Source organism: Abramis brama (assembly GCF_963993115.1).
Source record: "Abramis brama genome assembly, chromosome: 1".
Classification (NCBI taxonomy): domain Eukaryota; kingdom Metazoa; phylum Chordata; class Actinopteri; order Cypriniformes; family Leuciscidae; genus Abramis; species Abramis brama.
In genome coordinates this window covers 19,954,717-19,976,659 of record NC_139963.1, presented here as the reverse complement: position 1 = coordinate 19,976,659, position 21,943 = coordinate 19,954,717, and the positions used below count along the sequence as shown (strand labels likewise).

General features: G+C 36.9%; 2 protein-coding genes across 3 annotated transcripts in view; both read right to left on the bottom strand.

The window, feature by feature from the left end:
* tmem104 (transmembrane protein 104) overlaps positions 1 to 2,437 on the bottom strand; it is a 51,116-nt gene extending 48,679 nt beyond the window's left edge. The window contains exons 1-3 of the mRNA XM_084094686.1: positions 2,167 to 2,437; positions 1,829 to 1,917; positions 402 to 523 (exon numbers count right to left, since the gene is read on the bottom strand). Of these exons, the coding sequence (XP_083950812.1) occupies positions 402 to 523; positions 1,829 to 1,873 (167 nt within the window). The 5' untranslated portion in view covers positions 1,874 to 1,917; positions 2,167 to 2,437. The remainder of the gene's footprint in view (positions 1 to 401; positions 524 to 1,828; positions 1,918 to 2,166) is intronic.
* Positions 2,438 to 3,640: 1,203 nt separating this feature from the next.
* On the bottom strand, positions 3,641 to 21,802 carry tnpo2a (transportin 2a). Of its 2 annotated transcripts, none has more exons than XR_014606735.1 (25): positions 21,704 to 21,802; positions 20,261 to 20,360; positions 18,631 to 18,706; positions 18,346 to 18,495; positions 17,908 to 18,014; positions 16,340 to 16,473; positions 16,151 to 16,232; positions 14,963 to 15,085; positions 14,765 to 14,883; positions 13,692 to 13,752; positions 13,322 to 13,493; positions 12,953 to 13,105; positions 12,164 to 12,389; positions 10,811 to 10,982; positions 10,637 to 10,723; positions 10,442 to 10,549; positions 10,190 to 10,348; positions 7,803 to 7,890; positions 7,576 to 7,705; positions 7,103 to 7,198; positions 6,826 to 6,901; positions 6,614 to 6,713; positions 6,056 to 6,130; positions 5,808 to 5,950; positions 3,641 to 5,727 (listed from the first exon to the last, which is right to left on the bottom strand). XR_014606735.1 is itself a non-coding variant. In XM_084117506.1 (25 exons), the coding sequence occupies exons 2-24, from the start codon at positions 20,357 to 20,359 to the stop codon at positions 5,843 to 5,845; spliced, it is 2,670 nt and encodes an 889-aa protein (XP_083973632.1). In that variant the 5' UTR covers position 20,360; positions 21,704 to 21,802; the 3' UTR covers positions 3,641 to 5,727; positions 5,808 to 5,842. The 2 variants fall into 2 exon arrangements, 1 of the variants encoding a protein (XP_083973632.1); XM_084117506.1 differs by having other exon boundaries at positions 7,576 to 7,674.
* Positions 21,803 to 21,943: the final 141 nt, after the last annotated feature.

Genomic DNA, 21,943 nt, shown 5'->3' with positions numbered 1-21,943 from the left:
CTTTGGAATGAACGATGTCCACAGACAAGGTAGAGTATGTTGCATGATTTCATGAAAGTATGATGTATTGCGACATCAGAAACGAAGAAAACCTAAATAATGACTATTGTAACGCTTGACGTAAAAGAAAGTCAAATTTGTAGTTTTCTTATGTCTCATTCGAACTACAGAAACGCGACCCGGTTTGGCAAACTTGCATAGTGCGGTTATAGCAGATATAGGGTCGCAAAGTGAATCCAGAAGTGCCTTTCACCCTGTTACGACTTGATGAACCACTGATACGATTTTGGAAACATTATTTTAAGGTAAAAATGTTTCCTTATTGTTGCTTTAACAGAGAAAAAGGGAGAAAGAAAGAGATTGTGATGGATTAAAAAAAAAATAATAGAGGGAGAGCATACCTCATGAAAGCCAAAAATGTGATGAGGGAGACGCTGACTACCCAGCCAGCTGCTGCAAAGGCCTTGGGCATGGTCAGGGCACCAGTCCCAACAATTAGATTGAACATGTACACCAGGCCAACCTATAAAAACATAAAACAAACACGTCTATAGCGGATGCAACGTTTTCAGAGATCACAGATAAAATTAAAATGTATAACAAGCACTTAGGTTTTACAATGCACTGAGGTTTTATCACACAAAGTTCCCATTATGCATCGTCTGTCTTTCTTGTAAAGATTACGTCTGGAATTGTTCACCATCATGCATTTTTAATAAGCTGATGTATGTGATAAACTCATTTGAGCAGCACTGCATTTCCTCCCACTTGAGGGCACAAATCACATAAAACGTCTGCTGAAAAATTAGTCATGAGCTTGACATACAGTATCTACTGTCAATTCCATTAGAAAGCGATGAGTATCTCCCTTATGATTGCCTGAATTTTTTTTTTTTCACATTAACAAATGTGAGCAAAACAAACTAGGTAATGGACATGCTGTACTCTCAAACTGACACATAACGTACCTTACCTTAAACGTATTGATTTATTTTGGCTTATTTCAAGGGGTTTCTTTTCAAAGAGTTTGCAAATGAAAACCAAAACACATTTTGGTATTTTGGGAGCTACAAGAATACTTTTTGCATTACAAACAGATTTGCAGGCTCTTATTTAGCCTATGTCTTGAACTGTCTAAAAAAGTAAATAAAAGTAGGTCCTAAAGCCCCATATAGATATAGTTTAGAGGAAAAGTGAATGTGTTAAAGACTAAATATATCTTTATTGCTGTTCAATTTAACACAATTAATTTGCACACGTCTAGCCATTTTTTTCCATATTGTCAGGCGGGAAAATTAGTTCAAGGAAACCACAAGGCTAAATGGCAAAAACACACGAGTCTGGATCATGCACTGCTTTCTGCTGATTGAAGTCATTAGATCATGTTTCTCCTGGTTCCTGAGCTTTCATTTCCTCTTTAAATGAGTAACACAAAGTGTGTGGTTTAAATCACATGACTCCAAATTACATAAAGGCACCTAGCAAACTCATGACAACTGTAACTTACATTATTGAAAAACAGAGAACTACATTTCAGCAATGTCTGTCATTGCTTTAATTACAGGTCATTATATATTGAACTTTTTCATGAATGCAGGTCAGAAGCCTTTCATTACAGAGCAACAGAAATAACATCACATCACATGCATGACATGACAAAACTTGATATTTTTCAGTGCTATGGTATTGTCACAAGACTTTTTCTAAGGACACAAACAGCTGAGTGTGCGGAACAGTTAAACTGACCAGTGTGATTAGGTAAAGTAGTTCAAAAATGTTAATCAATACCAACTCCATGTGCTACAACTCAGTCAGAAAGAATACTTACAAATGGTGAGTAAGGCTCCCCTGATTCTGTAATGCCCCCAGCCATCTCGAAGCAACAAACACAAGCCTCAAACCTGAAATTTCACCACCCTGAGGAAAGAAAATACTGTTTTAATATTTAATACACTACAATTTTGCCAAAGGGACATAAGAAGGCTAGTGTAACATGACTAGCAACAACCGTTGTTTATGTTTTATTTATACTCACCCAGCTGACAGACAGGCAGGTTTTATCATAGAGTTTCAATGTTCATGTTATGCAATGTTATGTCACCACAGCAAATATGTCATAATCAGACTACTTTGTAAAAACATTATTTTGCTAACAGAAAGGCTCACCTGTCACCGTTTGAAGCAACTCTACTCGTAAAGAGAAGTGATATCGTTAGGAAAGCACGAGACTGTTTTCTTGTAACGTCCTCGCTATCAGCAACGGAGCTCGTGCGCAAATACAATGTATTAACAAAGTAGAGCGCATCGTGCACACCTCCCCATTATTTTATTAGCGGTTAATAAGACAGGCTGCAGAAGTTATTCTGTGTGAGAAATCATATCCATTAAAGAGTAAACAGAACGTCAGCAGGAAACGGTTCCCGAGAGAACGTGTGGCGTAGAGATAGGAAGTGCTCGCTGATTGGCTGAATTGTGGTGACGTTTAGGTGACGTTCGCGGTAATGAAGCAATAGATTTTAATTATATTGTGAGTTATTCACTAATTTAGAAAGCAATGCAGAACGTGTTTTTAAAACAAAGAAAAAATGTAGCTATTATATATATATATTTTTTTTTTTTAAATGCCTAATTATGTCAACACCAGTGTCTGGTTTGTATTTAATACATGATGCTGATCACTGAGGTGAGTTTTTGTGACAGACAATATGTATAATTGGTTCTCGAGTAATTTTTGAATATATAACAATCCAACATTTACGTAATTTGCAGATTATAGTAGGTGGGGTCAGTGGTTTCAGTTGTCCCACACTAAAGACAAATTATTTGGCATTCAGTACAGTATAGAGAAATGTTTTCAGTGTAAATCAGTTGACAACTTAAAAAAAGTGAGGAAACCAGTTGCCTTAAAATTATTAAGTAAATAAACCATGTGTAATTGAAAAAATTAAAGTTGGCATTCAATAAAAGTGAACCAAAAAGATTCACTTTATGTGCGTGTATGCATATGTTCATGTAGTTTTGCCACCTTTTTGAGACCGCTAGTGAGTCTAGAGGCCATTTTGTCAGCATCTGGACAGCTAAAGTTAAAAATCAGAGACCACAATTTGTTTTCATTGGACAGAAAATGTTTATTTCTCCATTCAAAGAATTTAAAGAAAGGTGATCACTGGAAAAACAAGTCAACATAAAAGAAGAGTGGGAAAGGGGGAGGAAAAGCAATGCTTCAGCAGACTTTCTGAAAATCATAAGCTAAATGCATTTGTCCTTTTAAATCTGACTAAAATTCTTTAAACAAAAAGAAATCAAAAGTAAAAAAAAAAACTTTTAAAGTCTAAAAAAATCTTTGTGCATGTGCACAAAATAAAATATATTAAACAAAACTATATTAACACAAACTTAAAATGTTAAATGAAAAAGTAAAAAAAAAAGTAAAAAAAAAGTAAAAAAAAAAAAAAAAAAGATACCACGGCCTTGGAGGAACACAGGTTCTGCTTGGCAGCATTTTTGTTATTACAGTAACTGGAGCAAATGCACTAATCATTTAGAAACTGAGGCTTCTTCTCCAAATTCTAAATCCTTAACAGCATGATTGTAAAATAGGACCACACCATTTTCAATAATATCCACTTTGCATTTACACTTTTCTTTTTTTTTTATTTAAGGTTAAACTTCAGTTTTCTTTAATCAAATGTTAAAGTAGGTCACATCCCATTTTAAACAAAGTTTGTTTTTTTTAAATCTTTGAAATACAGTCTAAATGTTGGAATATAGGCTTTTACAAAAAAATGAAAAAAAAAAAAAAAAAAACAACCCTAAAGGGTGGAGCAGCTTACAAAAAAAATGTATACATTTTAAAAATGAGATTGTCAGAGCTAGTGTTTAATGATGAGAGAAGAAACCTTAAGATGCAACTGACTTTTCATAGAGACGAACATGCATATTGCTTTAAAGGCATTTAAAGGACAACAGCTTAAGCATGATCAAAACAACTAAAGAGAAGGGACAAAAAAATAGATTTGGGAACCCTTTCCTAAACCCCATCAACAGAGCAATGCACTTCCAATTACATGATACTTAAAATCAAATAACATTTTTCTATTTTATTTTTACTCCTGATAACCTATACTGCACATTTTCACACAATTCATCAGTCCGTCTAAAAGAACAATTGCATATCGTGTAGGAGAATCTTACCACATTACATGCTATAACACAGGCTAGCTCTCTTTGCTAAAAGTATACCCAGTGTTAAATCGAAGCTCATTAAAGAAACCGCTTTATCACTCATGTTAGATTGTCCCTACACAAGCCAAGCATTCTTACTCATAACTTCAATAGCTCCCCATCTTATGAGGGGGAACCTGACAGTCCGACTCCTTAGAGAAAGTGCTTATCAATAACGCCTGTAACTAAAGTTCCTTAAGAATTATAGTTATTTAACTCCCTATCATTTATTTTAAAAGCAGCGGAGGCAAAACACTCAATCTCTACAGTGAATTCTTGGTGCAAGGTTTCTTAGATCAATCTTTACATGTGATGTTCGCAACACGAAAAGGAATAATGCTTAAATAGATCGCATCGATCAAACCGGAAAAAGATTACTTGTTAGTTACTTTGTAAAGAAACCTCATTGCCCTTCTTGCCATGCGTTTTAGATGAACCAAGAAAAAGAAAACAAAACCGAGTATCCGCTTAATGAAACATCACGTGAACATCGGAAAATCAGCAACTCCATTATGGTTCTTACAGGCTAAAGCAGAATTATCAATGCATTAATAGCAGTTTGTTCATGGAATGAAAATATAGCTCAATGTAATGTGCCGCCGCGGAAAGAAATTAAGCAGGCAGAAAATACGGAAATACGTACTTATGTCATAATGATTGCATGCTTTTGTCATTAGCAAACACGTGTTAAACGATTACCAGCAAAACTAAGAACTTTTATAGTGAAAGTGCACCCAAAAATGAACATTTGCATAAAACACAAAAGTGGATAATGACTACGGCATTTAAAAAAAGGTATAAGAATACACAATAAAAGTTAGTAAGGTTTAAGTACATCTTGTGTTAAATAATTGAGGAACATTTTCAGTCAATAACTAAATTTCAGCCTGTTGCTCACGCATTGCATGGCTTCAGAAACATTGCCTGTTTCTCAAACACTGCATAACTACTCTTAAATGCTAACATTTGTCCTATTTGGAGATATAATCCACTTTTTTGTTTTAAGCAAAAGATTGTGCTAACCAACGTCGCACAGATTTTGAGTAACAAAAGGATGAAAACTTTTCATTTTTGGGTGATCTATCTCAAAGAAAACCTCATTTTTGTTCAGGCAGTTTGCCTTAAGCATGTATGCCGCTCGTTGCATTTTTCATGTGTGTGCGTGTGTGTGTGTGTGTGTGCTTTTGGCATCTAGCTGAGAAGCCATGCTTTGCTAAGGCTGGACTACTGAATGGCGTCGTTTTGTCCAATAAGCAGCTGGTGAATCTTGCCTGAACGATCCCTCCCTCCCGATCAAGATCCCTGAGCTTCAGGTTTCATTCCCGTTATGAGCGAGTAAGAAGCCAAAGTGTGACAATAAAATGGTTGATTTCACATTAACTCTATCAAATCCTCTTTCACTACATGAAGCAGGATCACAACAGATCGCAAACCGTCACACGTCTTTGGCTCCAACAGCAGGTAGTTCCCACAAACAGACAGTAACCCTCCCGCAGATTTGACCTGCAAGTAAAGAAAAAGGTGGCGCGATGTTTCTCCAGCATGATTTCGAAATGTTACTTTATCACTGAGGTTATTCTCACCTAATAGTAGAATCTCATGTCAGCAGGGGCGGCATCTACACACCATAACAGGCTGAAAGTCTCTCCTTCAGCTGTGGTGGAAACTGTTCTGAGAACTGCTGCCAGTTATCCTCGCCAACCTGATCCTTGAAGCCGTGCAAAATCTAGAGAGAGTATGGGCAAATGATGTTAACACGTAGTGCTTCTATCTCGGCCAACTGTAAACACAACAAATCAAAGTTTTAGTTCCTGAAGAAGCGCATTCGTACCTTGTAGAACATGTCCCTCAAATCGTCTTTTGGAGTTACCCAGGAGGCCACAGCATCACAGAAAAAGATGAAGTCCTGTGTCAAAGCAAATAAAAAAAACTTTATGAAAGCCAAACTGAAATATTTAGACCAGGGGTGTCCAAACTTTTTTTTTTTTTTTTTAAGTCCTTCCTTACTTCCTTCCTTGATTAATCGCATTTTTCTGTGATTAATCACGATTAAAAACACTCACGTTTTTATACATTTTTCATATAATAATTTCACAGTTACGCTCCAAATTAATTTAAAAAACAACATAAAGACAGCATATTTTAAATACTTGTTTAATGGCATCTTTACGACTTATGACTGGTTTTGTGATCCAGGGTCACATGTGTCACATTACTATAACAATATTTAAGACGCACGTAATATTGCTGCAGAAATAATCAAGGTTTTGGGGTGATTTATGATCTATTGAAGTAATGAATGCATTCATTTCGTTTTATTAAATTATAAACTCAATCATTAAATTTAAAATTATCCCCATTTGGACAATGGATTTGGTTTCCCCCTCACCTGTACGACTCCTCCCGGATTTACCCCAATCATTATGCAAATGCCTCTGAAGGCGGAGTCTTTCTCTTCATTGTCCCGAATGTTTCTAAGTGACGTGCACCTAGGTAATAAAAAAAGGGATGTTAATGGAGAGGTTCGTTAGACTCTATAGTTTAAGACGCATGAAAACAGACATACATAAGATGCACTCAATGGTTCAATCAACGTCTTACCATGGGCGAATGAACTGTGGCAACATGGGGGCAACTTCCTGTGGACACACGTATCCCAGTCGACCAATCGTAATGGCTGTTTCAAAAGCACAAAAAAGGGACATGAGCGCGTCTTCAAGTTTCAAGCTAAAAATCGGCACCAGTCAAAGCCACACAAATCAGAAGAACAGTTTCTACAGGTAATTCAGGATTCGAATGTCTGTTTTAGAGTTCATCATATATTCAGTGTGATTTTAATGCAGTGATTGTGTGAATTGTTCGTGCTGGATCTAATCACCTGTGTTCTCCAGTAGAGTTTTGGGTGTATTAGGTCGGTTGATGATCTCCACGAGGTTATTGAGAACCAAGGCCACAAAAGGCTGCATCTCCGTACCTGGAAAAACGCCAGACAAATTAAATGTAAGATTAATGATAAAAGCAGATTGATGTGGCCCATTGCCTAAAAAAAATTATCTGACAGATGGATTCATTGCTTAATTAACTGCTAGATGGAGAGTCACAATCTGGAGAGTAACAAACCCATTTCAAAAGCATTTCCCTTGCAAATGAATAAAAATCAAAAATCCGCACAATGCCGACAGTGAGTGAGCAATACCATCTAAAAAACAAAACTTTGTATGGCTGCCCAAAACACAGGACAGATATCGGATTTGCAGAATCACAATGCATTACATGTCATTCAGAGAAAATAACTGCACCGCAGTGAATATTGTGTATATGGGTGGGAGTTGTGTGCGCACAAACACTCACCCATCTGAATAGCAATCTCTCCGATGGCCCACGTGGCATTGTTGCACACAGATATGAACTCGGGGTTGAGATTGACACCCAGGACAGGCATGAACTCAGCTGGAGAGGGTAAACGGACAACAATGACAAACTGACCAGCACAACACACACACACAAGCAACAGCTAGCATGAGAAACCGGCTCTCCAATTGTCAGGTTTACTCAGTATGTCAAAGAACACAACTCACCGACGCATGGCTTCACGTGAAGGAAACACGCCTTCGTCAAGTCCCCTAGGAGAGCGAACGAACTCTGTCGCACTTCTGGCATGGTGTCCTTTAATTATATGACAAATAAACCAGTTAGGCATCGTTCACACAGCACACAATTAGCATTTCTATTAAAGGGATACTCCACTTTTTTTGGAAATAGGCTCATTTTACAACTCCCCCAGAGTTAAACAGTTGAGTTTTACCGTTTTCGAATCCATTCAGCCGAACTCTGGGTCTGGCGGTACCACTTTTAGCATAGATCATTGAATCAGACAGTTTCATTGAATTCTTGATTACGCAGGAATGAGAGTATAGTTCCTAGCCATATCAGCCTAGAAAATCGCAACTTTTCATTTTCCGTCGGTCTTAGTACACGATGTAACTACAGAAGAGTCAAGTTTTAAATAGGAAAAATATCGAAACTCTTTGGTCATTTTTTTGAGAGAGACGCTAATGGTCCTGTCCGATTCAATGATCTATGCTAAGCTATGCTAAAAGTGGTACCGCCAGACCCGGAGATCGGCTGAATGGATTCGAAAACGGTAAAACTCAACTGTTTAACTCTGGGGGAGTTGTAAAATGAGCCTATTTCCAAAAAAAGTGGAGTATCCCTTTAAGTTATTTATATATACCATTGTACTAGAGCGCTGCCTTTGTACGTTTGACTGAATTGTTTGCTTGTATTTATTTCCTATTGTATAAACTTCTTACACTTTATACTTATACTTTTATAATAGCTATTATTGCTCATTAAAACTGACATCTAACAATAAGACAGGGGTTTTTTTTTATGTCGCATTTCATTTTATTATACATATAGTCAAGATAAGATTATGTGTGCACACAATTTTTAAAAAGAAAAATGAAAAGAGAAAGGGTTGTGTTGTGTCACATTTTATTTTATTATACATATAGCGAAGATAATCAGAGTATGTGTGTACATATTGCCTAAACCACAATAATGTTTCTTTTTTTTTATGACAACGAAAAGAGGCAGGGTTGCGTTTTATATTTTGTATTGTTATAAATATGCAGAGATAATGTGGTGTTTTATATCATATTTTGTTTTATTGTATGCAGTGAGGATAACCGTAGCCAAGGCGAGGTGAGTGACGTTATCAAGTACGCTGCTGTTTCCTTTTGCAGAATTACCAGACTTTCGTCCTCGGGAGTTACGAACTTGTCAAGTCCAAACTACCAAACTTTGCATACTTGGTTTTGAGAAACGCCTAAGGATTTGATCATGCTGTAAAGTGTAAGAATCACAAGGCAGTTAGCGCCCTCTGCAGGATCTTGTTACAATACATAAATACATTGATTGTTTATATTATGTATATTACATTATGTATTTTTACAGTGTGGTTTAATAAAACCACATGATTACTAATAATATTTATATGCAATATTTGCAAGTGTGTATTATATACAGTGTTTGTATCACAGGGCTGTCACTTTTGTGAAAAAATCCTGTTCGATTTTTGAGACATAAGTGTTCATTGAATCGATTGTAAAATCGATTTTCCATGTCTAAAGACGTTTCCATATTAAACGCCAAATATGGGCAAATCCACGGACAACTAACAGGCATTAGGACGAACGTAAAGAGGGTGCTTGAGACGCGCACAAGTCAGCAAATATTCCTGATGATTTATTGGCGTGAAGTTTCGTGCACAATGACAAACAGGAGTGCAACATTCTCGAAAAACAATAAGCTGAGTGGACTGCCATAACATGAAAAACATCACTGCAGGCTTCAACATAGCTGTGTTTACGATTAGAAATGTCAAACAAATTTCACCTGCATAGGCGATTGTAGACGCGTAGCCCGAATCTGTATCTGTTTGCATGAGACTGTCTGCATACCGGCAGAATTCAGTTTTGTTGTAAAAAGAGACACATTATGCAGAAGTATAATTTGCTGTTATGTGTTTGTCAGAGCCTGCAGTTGCTGTGTGACCCGCGTTCGCTGTGGGCGTATCGTGACGAGCTGGACGCGCTCCGAGAGAAGACCGTTAAAATCGATTCCCTATTTTCATTTTCGAAACTTGCGTTGGTTGGTCCGATCGATTTTGCAATCGATTTTCGAACATAAAGTAACAGCCCTATTGTATCATTGAGATACTATTGGTTTTTGTCAATATTTTGAATTAGATTTTAATTTTATATTCTTTATTTTAACTGTAATTTTAGTTTAAGTTTTGTTGTGTTTGTCATTTTCTATCTTTATAATTTTAATTATTTTTTGTTTATTATGTTTAGTTTATTCAGTTTCAGGTATTTTAGCACTTGAGGATAAACTAAACCAGACTGTAAGACCACTAAACCGATTTGAGTTGGGCTCATCCCAACTGATTTAACCGTACCTGCATGCACTGGAAGAGCAGGGTCATGATGTTGCTGCGGGTGACCAGCTGTTCTACATGAGCCCCGAGTCCCTCGGCCAGACCGCTGAGCAGATCAAGGGCCACAATCATGAAGTCTTTATCAGGGGACTCATACTGGTCAGGCTGCTGGTTATACATCTACAACAAGAACAGGACAAACAGATGTAGGGAATAAACTAAAGACAACATGCTATGGTGTTCATTCTCAAACAAGCGTGCATGTCGACTGACCATGGCTTGAGCGAGGTTCTTCTGGACCAGGGTGACACAGCGCTGGTAAACTGGTTCACAGTAAGGCAGGAAACCACTCTGCAGTGCTGTGGCCACTGAAGACAGACACTACAAGGAAAAAGGGGCAAACTCTTGAGACATTTCTGTCTTTGAAGTATGAATATCACACAATCCAAAAGGGCAGAAGTACTTTACCTCCAACAAGGGGAACAGATCTTTGTCTTCATCTTTTAACTCATTCCATTTCTGAATCAGAGGGGGCATGAGCTTTTGGATGTATTCCTGCTCAACAACAAAAAAAAGGCACAATTAATTAAAGACGAAAACGTTCAAGAATCACGTTCATGCTCAAAATGAACACGATCTTACCGGCTGGTTAAGATGGTGTCCGACAGAGTCAGCAAGGGTTCCGATGGCATCATAGAGGATCAACAAGTTCTTATGCTGGTACTTGCCGAAGGCAAACACCAGTGTGTCCAGAATGAAGCTCAAGTAGGGAACCAGCTCTGTACAGGCCTCCTCTTCCAGGGTCGCAAATGCGCTGATGGAAAGAAAAAGGATCTGCATTAGCTCAACGTGCCGACATCTTCAGAAACACATTTCCTATCTGAAAGGTGACTGGTTAAAGATATTTCAGCAGGGAAATGTCTGGTTTGATGCGTTTAAGAGGATTTTAGGCACTTTCTTGCTCTTGAGGTTGGGAGGCTGACTGGCCAACCAGATAAACCAGCGGAACTCAATCTTTGCCAGACGAGGTGACGAGCTATACCATTGTAAACCAGAAACTGACCTTAGGGGCCATTCACACAGAATGCGTTTTTGGTCACTAAAACACGTCATACTTAAGGTCAGGATTAGGATACTTGTTATGAAACTAAAATTTCAATTCCTCTTGCGCATCCAAAGCGCTCTTACAGAAAATATGATTAAATGTGATCAAGCGCAAAATCTATGTTCAAATGCTTGTGTGACAGGTGAAAACATGTGAGTAAATGCAAAATTAGCATTTTTTGATGAACCAACCATTTACAATTTGGCAATAGTCATTTTGACACGCTTTCTTGCGATTAGAACTGCAAATGATCGCCTGAAGAGGATACGTGCACTGGAACTCATGGTGATTTAAATCAAGTTTGTGCTTTCACTTTATCACATTTACTTTAGTATTACTTTAGAAGTATGATTATTCAAAGCGTTTTAGATTGTTTATTTTTATATAGTGCATTAAGAGCGAGTCTGTGTAAGAGATCCAAATAATGCCTGCTTAGATAAAAGCATGCGCTTCAGTGATACTATATATGTTGAATATAATGTATAATGCTGCAATGGGGGAATAATAATATTATAATAATTAGGGCTGTGAAACGATTAATCGCATCCAAAATAAAATAAATGTGTGTGTACTGTGCATAATTATTTTGTATATGTATGTATGTATGTATGCATGCATGTATGTAGAACACAAACTTTTATGTGAGAACAAACTTTTATTTTGGATGCGATTAATCGCGATTAATCGTTTCACAGCCCTATAACAACTAATAATAAATAGTAAAAAAAAAACAACGTATTTTGGCTTAAAATATCAAGATCGTATCGTGATTTGTATCGAATTGTGACACGAGTTTATGGTTACACCCCTAGCAGACATGGTTGGATAGTCATTTATGAGTTGGTCTGGATGGAGTAACTGTATGTTCTTCAACAGCGGGTCAAACACACCTGCAGGCGGCCTCTTGAACCCTCTTGTTGCTGTCAAGGATGCGTTTGAGCAGCTCGGTCATGAGGGGTTTGAGGTAGGAGTCGGGTGGCTGGCTGACCACCCAGTGTGCATAGCGACTCAGAGTCCAGCAGGCGATGGAGCGGACAAGTGCTTTCTTATCACAGAGACACTGGATCAGGTGAGGAATTAACTCAGGCAGGTACAGCACCATATCCTGCATACAGCCTGGGGACGAGAGAGAGAACAGGGTCAGAACAGTCATTCTTCCATTCAAATATTTTTGCAGAGCATACACTACAGTTCAAAAGTTTGAGGTCAGAAATATATCTTATATATATATATATACACACACACATATATACATACATATATATATATATATATATATATATATATATATATTTGTATTTTTGCTGTCAATTTGGATATTACATAGAAGTGGTGTGCATGTTCATCCATTTTACATTTAGCCTTTTTACAGATTTGCTATGAATAAAAGATTTGCCAATTAACTTTTACATTTGGCCAAAGTGACTAGATTAAATTGCCACAAATTTTTGTGCGCAAAAATGACCAAATTGCAACTTGAATTAAATATGCTACACTATCACATGACCTCACTATATTGCAAATTACTGTTAAAAAAATAATTCATAGTCTAAAACAGTGGGCAGTACACAACACATATAGAATTTAGTAAGCTGTATTATAGCATTCAAGTCAGAACAAAGTCAAGGTTTAGTAGAAAGAGGGTTACATTTTACACATCCTCATCCAGTGGACTATACCTTCAGCTATGGCTCCAAGCACCAGGATACCAGACTCCTTACTGACCCAGTCCGGGTGGAACAGCAGTTCCTTCAGCACAGGGAGCAGGTGGGGCAGCAACTCATCCCGAAACACATTTGCCAGGACATCAAGGGCAGCTGCCGAACACTTACCTACAGAGCAAATGAACAGGGTTAGACCTCTTGGATTTCTCCAAGCACCAATCTAACTGCAAGCTTTGTGGATCAGACAGTATGAGTAATGAAACATCACTGACAATCATGACATTTATGAGTGTAATCATCTCCACAGAAAACACCAAGTATGTGATATTTGCTTAAATTGGCAATATTTCCAATACAGGTTGGTTTCTCATTTAAAACACTTACGCAGATTCCAGTCGGAAAGACTGTCGTCATCGTCGTCATCATCGTCATCACTGTCCTCTCCTTCCTCCGCTTCATCACCTTCGTGGCGAAGGGTGACCGTACGAGACTTGTGAAAGCGAGGCTTTATGTCCTGCTCGTTGTCCGGCACGGCCTCGTCTTCCTCCACATCACCCTAAACAGGAAGTAGAAAGTCACCATGTGATGAAACACAGCTGGTCAATTCTGGACAGCAATGATTGAGTGTCAAAGGCCTTGGGTCAGACAGTATGAATACTTGAAAATCATGGAGAAAATCACGAATAATGATATAATCATACCCAAGGACAGACTGATGTAGAACTTCTTATGATTATGAAGCAAAGTAACTTACCTTTAACAAAATGATGTCAATCTCAGAGTACTTCATCCCGTTCACCAGAACAGGAACTAGTCTAAGGGAGATTAAAGACAGGAAGTCAAAATTAGTAATCAAGATACTTGAGGTATAAGACGGATGTGAAGAAGTCAAGAGCATCTCTGACAATAAAGCAAACATGAGATAATCTCTATTGCAACATACAGGAAGTTCAAATGCTAGAACTTGTATAGAAATAGAACAATAGAAATGTGCCAACTGGTTGAGATTCTGCTATATTGTTTATGCTGCAGCTATTTTAAATGTATAAAATGTCTATTTTTTTTCATTAAATGATTTTTATACAATTAATACATTAAAAAAAATACCAGTTGATCACAGCTATTTTAATTATCTTAAATTAATAATAATAATTTATTAAAAACAATAATGATGATAATTTGTTTATAATTATTATTATTATTATTATTATTATTATTATTACAATAAAACAATACAAATGGTTCCAACTTGTTCAGATTCTCCTATACTGTTTGATCTGCAGCTATTTTAATTGTCTAAAATGTCAAAAAAAAATATTTACCACTGCATTTTATTAAAAAACTTTTTTTTTTTTTTTTTTTAAATAAAAAAAAATCCTGTGCCACCTGGAAATAAGTCACTACAGAAGTTAAACTGGCTGCTAATGTCTGACTAAGTTTTATGTTGACCAGGCATCATTTGGATCATCAAATGGTCAAGGTTTGGCTGGTTATGATCCAGTTAGCCCCTGCTGGTAGATGTGCTAACTACACCAACTGGCTGCAATTAGTTCCTTTTCTTGATTGACACAGATTCAAACGCAGCCATGCATTTCAACAGATTAAAATTTAAAGAATTTGTAAATGTACCAAGCTTTAGTCACAATGTATAGCTTTATTCCTTCAATTAAACAAAAAAGTTTTACCCGGATTATCCAACTTTTGAGTTCACAAAAAGCATAAATTTTTTTCCTCGTCTTGTGCATTTCACGTCACGTTGTGCGGTTGACATCTGAAGCAAATGCACTTACTGCATGACTCTTCCAAGGAAAGAGAAAAGTCACTTACTGTGCAAGGTGTCCAGAGAGGGCATCCTTACAGATGGGCTGCTCAGCCAGCGTAAGCCAGAACTCACAGGCCTCCAGAGACACGTTCTCATCCGGGTCCTGTGTGCGCTGCAGCATGTACTGCGGGAACAGTCGACATCATCAGCATCTCTGATGGGTCAACATGTACACCACTTCTGGGTCATCAAGTTCTTCTTACCTCAACGATGCTGCGCATGTGAGGGATGAGTCGGTCAACTCGCACCTCCAGCAGCATGACCAGAGCCCTGCACACGTTCTTCCGCACCTCCGAGTCCTCGTCTGCGGCCAGCGCAAACAGACTCTGGATAAACAGCCCAGGAGGAAAACAGATTAAAACACAGATTACAGTATAGCGTATTCAGGTGGTAATTGTTTCACATGGGGGCGAAAGGTCATTTTGACATTTACAGGTGCTAGACAGTGATTTTATTGCAGACAGAATCCAAAATGTCTGTTTTTCTCCCACCACCTGTTGTATTTTCTTATTATTAAATAAAACATGAGTCTATTAACTGTATAAGCAATAACAGACTGACAATAGCTGACTGATGTCATGAGCAGCATTATTCTCATGTTCGTAGGATCACAGAAATTGCTTCTGCACCTTGAATAAATGAATGCATGCAAATCTGAATGAACTATGAGAAATAATTACTGTCCACATAGGGTGTATAATGTTAAAGGGGTGGTATAATGGCCTTTTCACAAGATGTAAAATAAGTCTCTGATGTCCCCAGAGTGTGTATGTGACGTTTTAGCTCAAAATACCCCACAGATATTTTTATATAGCATGTTCAAATTTTCACTTTTTGAGGGTGAGCAAAAACACAGTTTTTGAGCGTGTCCCTTTAAAAGCAAATGAGCTGCTTCTCCCGGCACAGAGGGCGGAGCTTCAATTACCTCCATATGACATGTACTAAAATATTCAAAAACTTTTAGCTTAAGCTTAAAACTTTTATGTTCAAACCGGAGTCAGACAATAGTAGAGACTCGAAGAATTTCTGAATGGTTAGTTGATGAATGTATGTAGCTATGAGTAGTTATCTTCTAGTCATTGATTAGCATATGCTGTCATGATAATCTTTAAATCGTGTTCAGGGGGCGGGGTTTATGGAAATGTTAGGGTTAGTGATGTCACTAACCCGGGAGGAATGCCGTGTAGTCCCTATCAGCCGTTTGTTGTAGTCCTCAAAAAGCAATTTCTTTAAAAGCAAATATCTCCCTTTGCTTTGAACTTTGAGCGTTGTAACTTTGCAGATGTTGTTCATGCTCAAACAGCAGCATTACACACTAACTAAAGTAAGAAAAGTGAAATCATAATCAACCACCCCTTTAATAAAATGATTATTAAATCCAGCATGCTTACCTCAATAAAGGTGTCAATGTTGTCCATCAGGGCTTGCGCTCTTCCAATGATAAACTGATTCACACATGCAATAGCATGAGATCTGCAGAACCACATGAACGACCATTAGATTCCAAGAAATATGCCAAAGTTTTATTCAAGAACAGAATTCGGGACATGAAAAGTATCCCCATCGTTCCCTTGACTGACCTGATCTTGGGGCTGCAGTGTTTGAAGAACTGCAGGAACTTGGGAATCATGATGTTGAGGGGTCGGTTCAGAGCGTCACTGTCCAGGAGCTCGGACGAGTCCTCGCAGATCTTCTGCAGAGCTCCAAACGAGCCCTGTGTGCGTGAATGAGAACAAACTAAGATACAACTCACACTTGTGGGGAACATTTCTGGATCTGATCCAGGAAGCATCACAACCACTTTGCCCGTGTCTTGCATCATTTCCAAACACATTTGCATAAGAGAATGTGCAAGACAAAATAGAAGAGGAAAAGCAGGATAAATGAGCAAGAGGAACATATCGTTCCAAAACCATAAGATGCTTTCGTTCATCTTCAAAACACAAATTAAGATATTTTCAATGACATTTAAGAGAGCCTTTCAGAACCTGTAGAAAAGACATCAACTGATTATCCATTGGTTTCACAGACATGGCTTAAGCTAGTCCAGACTAAAATGGATTTTTGACCGAAAGCAACTTGCACTGATGCACAGCAGTAATGTTTTTTCTAAGGCACGTTTATAAAAGCTAATTAAATGCCCTAATTGAAAGAAGGCCTTAATCTAAGCCCCGTCTGTGAAACCAGGCCTGAAAGTATTAGCGTTTCTGTATCCTGAGTTAGTTTGAGGCTGGATACTCTTACTCGTTTTCTACAGCCTAAGAAAGTGTGGAGAACTTTGTCTTCAGTGAACTCTGTCAAATGATTGAACTTCAACTTTGACTCCAGGCCTTCATTGAGCATATTGGCCTATTTGTGTGGGTAACTAATTCCCCTATGATCAAAAAATGAACGAAGAGCGGTTTAATCCAAGTCTTCCAAAGAGACACGATTGCTTTATATGATCCAGTTTATATGGTCATGTTCATGGCGAGAGTCAGGTATAGTTATTCAAAAATAAAAATTATTTTTTTCTAAAAACCTTGAGACTAAGTCTGGATTTACTTGGTTAAGAACCTTTTCAAAATTATCAACAGAATAAACAAATTCTCAAAGGGGGAGACGTATTACAGTCCAGCAAAATGTTAAATGGACAGTGGATTCTTTGTTCACATTTAAACATTGATCAGTAAACATACACAGAACACTCAAATATGGTAAGCGGAAGCTCAACCGTACTTGCTAGAGGCGCGGGAACAAAACGTGATGGCGTGAGAATAAACCTCACTGGTTCTCAAGCAAGCGTGCCTGAGCTTCCATTTACCAAATCTGAATACACCATGTACATTTGCTGATCAATGATTATATGTGAATAAAAGCCTAAATAAAATCTGTTCATTATATAAAGCGATCATGTCTCTTCAGAAGACCGCTCAATTCAAACGGATTTCTTTTACAATCTCTTTATGAAGCTTCAGAGTTGTGGGTGAATATTCTTTCAACGGACGGACAGAAATCCCTCAGATCTCATTCCGACATCTTTTGAGTTCTGAAGATGAACCTTAAAGGTTTGGAACATCATGAGGGTGTGTAAATGACAGAATCAACATTTTTTTGGTGAACTATCCCTTTAAGGCAGCTAGGAAGAGCGCAGAGGCAAGGCACAGACCTCGCAGATGTTGTAGTCCTCTGAGTTGAGCATGTTGCACAGCTGGGGCAGCAACTCCGGCCATGTCTGCAACTCCCCTTTGGTGGAAATCGTTGTAATTAGGATACCTGAAAACAGAAAGAACAAGAATCACATTTCCTAATACTGAGAGCATACTAGCAACAGAATGATATGATAACTGCTAGCTGTAGGGATGCGCAAAAAAAAAAGTTATTCACGTTGTTGACCGAAATTTTTTTTTTAAAAAATTAAAAAAAATTGTGAAATCTTAAATTTAAGCATCACAATATTATAATGTGCAGTAAGAAAAAGTAATACTCGTTCTGATATTTGCTAAAGATAATGTTGTTTTTAAAAAAATAAAGTGCAATTTCCAGTCAATAACATTTGAGTTCGTGTAGATGCTTGACTTACTCTAGAGCGCGCGGAGAGACTCACCGATAGTGGCGCGGATGAGAGGGGAAGGGTCTCCGATGTTGTTTAAACATTCCTGCTTGATGAAGTGTGCGACTCCAGGAGGGAAGTTCTGATAGTGCACCTTCACGTTGTTCTTCAGTATCAGACCGCTGAGGGATCGAGTGGGCTCATCTGTGGAGTGTGAAGAAAGGCAACAGACATTTATATTATTATAGTCGCATATAAACCTTATGGAACAACACACACGTGTAATATGAGAACATGCAATACGGTGAGCTTTACGCAAAAATAAACCCAGACACCAACCTTCAGTTTTCAGCCTCGTCAGGACGAAGATGAGATAGTTGTTGAAATCAGGAAACTGATTCAGCTGCTCTAGTTTCTGAGAGAAAAGTTTAAGAATATTATATATATATATATATATATATATATATATATATATATTTACAGTTACTGTAATAATAGCTGCAGTTCAACATGCACATTGACACCATTTTAGAAAAACAGGTGAAGTATATTTCATCTATATTATGACAATATATTTAACAATTAGCAGAAAGGTCCCATTAGTTAATGCATTAACTAACATGAATTAACAATGAGCAATACATTTGTTACAGTATTTATTAATCTTTGCTAACATTAGGTAATAAAATACAACTGTTCATTGTCAGTTCATGTCAACTCAGGTCCCCTAAAAAATTAACAGATACAACTTTTGATTTTAATAATGTATTAGTGAATGTTGAAATTACCATTACATTAAAACATGCTTTTAGAAGTAGTTTTGATTGCTATTTAGCATGTTAACTAATGTAGTTAACTAACTAATGATAACAAATGGAACCTTATTGTAAAGTGTTACCAAGATTTTTCTATTTAACTTCACTGTGCTAATATAAAAGACCCACAGCCGATAGTTATGACAATATTTTTGGCCCATTTTAAATCAGGTATCCAAACATTATTGTACATCGAAAAAAAGTTTGATAACGGTTTAGTGCTTTTGAAATCTGGCAGACTAAGTTTACAGTTCACAAATGAATAAATAAGGGTGTAATGTTACATAATGATATCAATATGTTCGAACTAATACCTCTGTCAGACTTATGAATAATTTAAAGTGCCCCTAATATGCTTTTTCGGATATTACCTTTCATGTAGTGTGTAATATTGCGGTTTGTGAATATGAAAGGTCTGCACAAGTTTCAAATCCAGGAAAGAGCATTTCATCATTTTATTTGAGAAAAACTCAAAGGTCTTCACTAAAAGCAGTCAAAATAAAAGTTTGGTTTAACTTGAAGAAATAATGACAGAACTACATTACTATTGTAAAATTCCATTTCAACATTACTTAAGGAATTTCATTTTTTGCCCATGTTTTAATTTAGTAAATCTCTGCTGTGCAGCACTTAGAATAAAAGCATTATAAAAGCATATGCATTCACTTGATTACCACTGTTTTTGAAAATATATTTGTATTAAATCATAAAAAATAAAAAAAATCTGAAGAAAATACATGTTATAGGATTGTATTATTCTTACATTTTTTATAATAAATGATCAATGATACAAATAAGTTGTTAATCTAATCCTAAATCAATTACTACATTTAATTGATTAGACATGTTTTTGATTACTGAAATTTGAATAAACAAAACATACAAATGGTTTCAAGTTTGTTATAATCAAGTATAGAGAGACTGAATCCTTTATTGAACCGTTTCAGATATTGTGAAAAAAGAGGTGATGCAGCAAGTAACTTGGATGCATGTAAACCTATTGTAGGAGACCTTCAAAACAGCATAATAGAGGCACTTTAATAAAAATACTACAAATTCTTAGTATCAGTATGGTCATCACCACCACCCATATATCGTGGATCCCTTGAGTTGTGTGAATGGCAGTAAACAGAGAGTTGTGTTGATGAGGATACCTGCTGCACAGCTCTCTGTGTGGCTGTGTTTGGAGATTGGGAGTCTCTCAGGAGCTGCAGGACCTGCTGGAGGCCTTGTTCATCCGGCTGCCACTCCATCCTGCAGACGAACCACGAAAGACAATTACAAATCCTTCATGCTTTCACAAAATACTTCCTCCTGTGAAACCATTGCAACACCAAAACAACTTTTTTGCGGTTTGTTAACTTCCGTAGACCAATTTATCCACAACTACGACCAGCGCATTACATATAATGTTGATGAGGACAAGGGAAGGCATGGAGAAATATACAATATCAGTATATATGATTAAAGCTAAAGGCCTTTTACACATCCTGCAAGTGTTTCAAACCTGCAAAACTGTGTTTAGCTTCATCTCTGCATCAGTGATTGAATATGACGCGTTTTAAGACAGGTTAAACCAAAAAATTGAACTACAAGAAATTAGAATGTTGCATGTTAAAGTTAATTAGCGATAAAAGATCACAAATCCAGATACACAATTATATTAAACAAAAAAAATACTGTAAAAGACAATAGTATCCAATGTAATAAAATATCCAGGTATGTTTTGATTTCATCTCAATTTCAGATTTTAAAAAAGTATTTTTGTTTTTCAGTCCACATTCACTACTTTGTGTGTGCATATGCGCATATATATATATATATATATATATATATATATATATATATATATATATATATATATATATATATATAAAACACACACAACATATTTAACAATCAATTTAAAAAAAAACACTTTACATAAAACCCTTGGCTTTTATTTTGAAATACATTTTCAAAATGAATGCATTTTATGATTAGCCCAAAATAAGGGTTTAAATATATTCAACATGTATAATCTATTCCACATTTAATCTATTTACATTTTTAGGACGAATCTTTTCTCTATTTTGTGATCTCAGAACTAATGTATGCGTGTAGTTTATAATAGAGAAAATTATAAATGCACGTAGTATATAAAATAATACTTGAATACTGGAAAAAATATCTGGCTAAAATTGTTAACAAACATCTGACTTGAGATATTTTGAAGAAAAAAGCGTGAAGAATCAGGAAATGCACATGGTCGTCCCTGCATACCGAGGCCTTGTCTTTCTTTCACCCCATGCAAGAGTAGCTCAAAACCTCAGGCACGACCCACATTAATACGCGATAGAAAAACCCTTATAAGACGACCAATACAAAAACAAAAACATCACGCGAAACTTCAAATATTAAAGCAACAGGTAAAGACTATCTAATCCCAGTTAAGTAGCATTATACACATGATACATAAGTGTATATCTTTAGTAACGTTACACGATCTAGCGAGCACACTCGATCTAATCCACGTTACCAACTATTATTGTGTTAAACTCCATATACATTACAGTACATAGACACTGTAAACATCAGACTCGAGCGTGTTCACTTACACATGCCGCGTGCGGAGGCCTATTGATCAGCTCGTGCAGCGTGGAGCTCGCGCTCGTCTCGCGCAATGGCACTTTCAAACACTTCCGCAGGACGAGCGCTACAACGAGGAAATGACGACGAGGGTTCGGTCAACGCAACACTGTAGCCAGTTTCAAATAAACGGAATCTGCGAGGGATTTTTTAGCAAACAGAAATATTTGAATGGTTGCATTTATGCGGTGTTTGTTTCAGTTTGGATA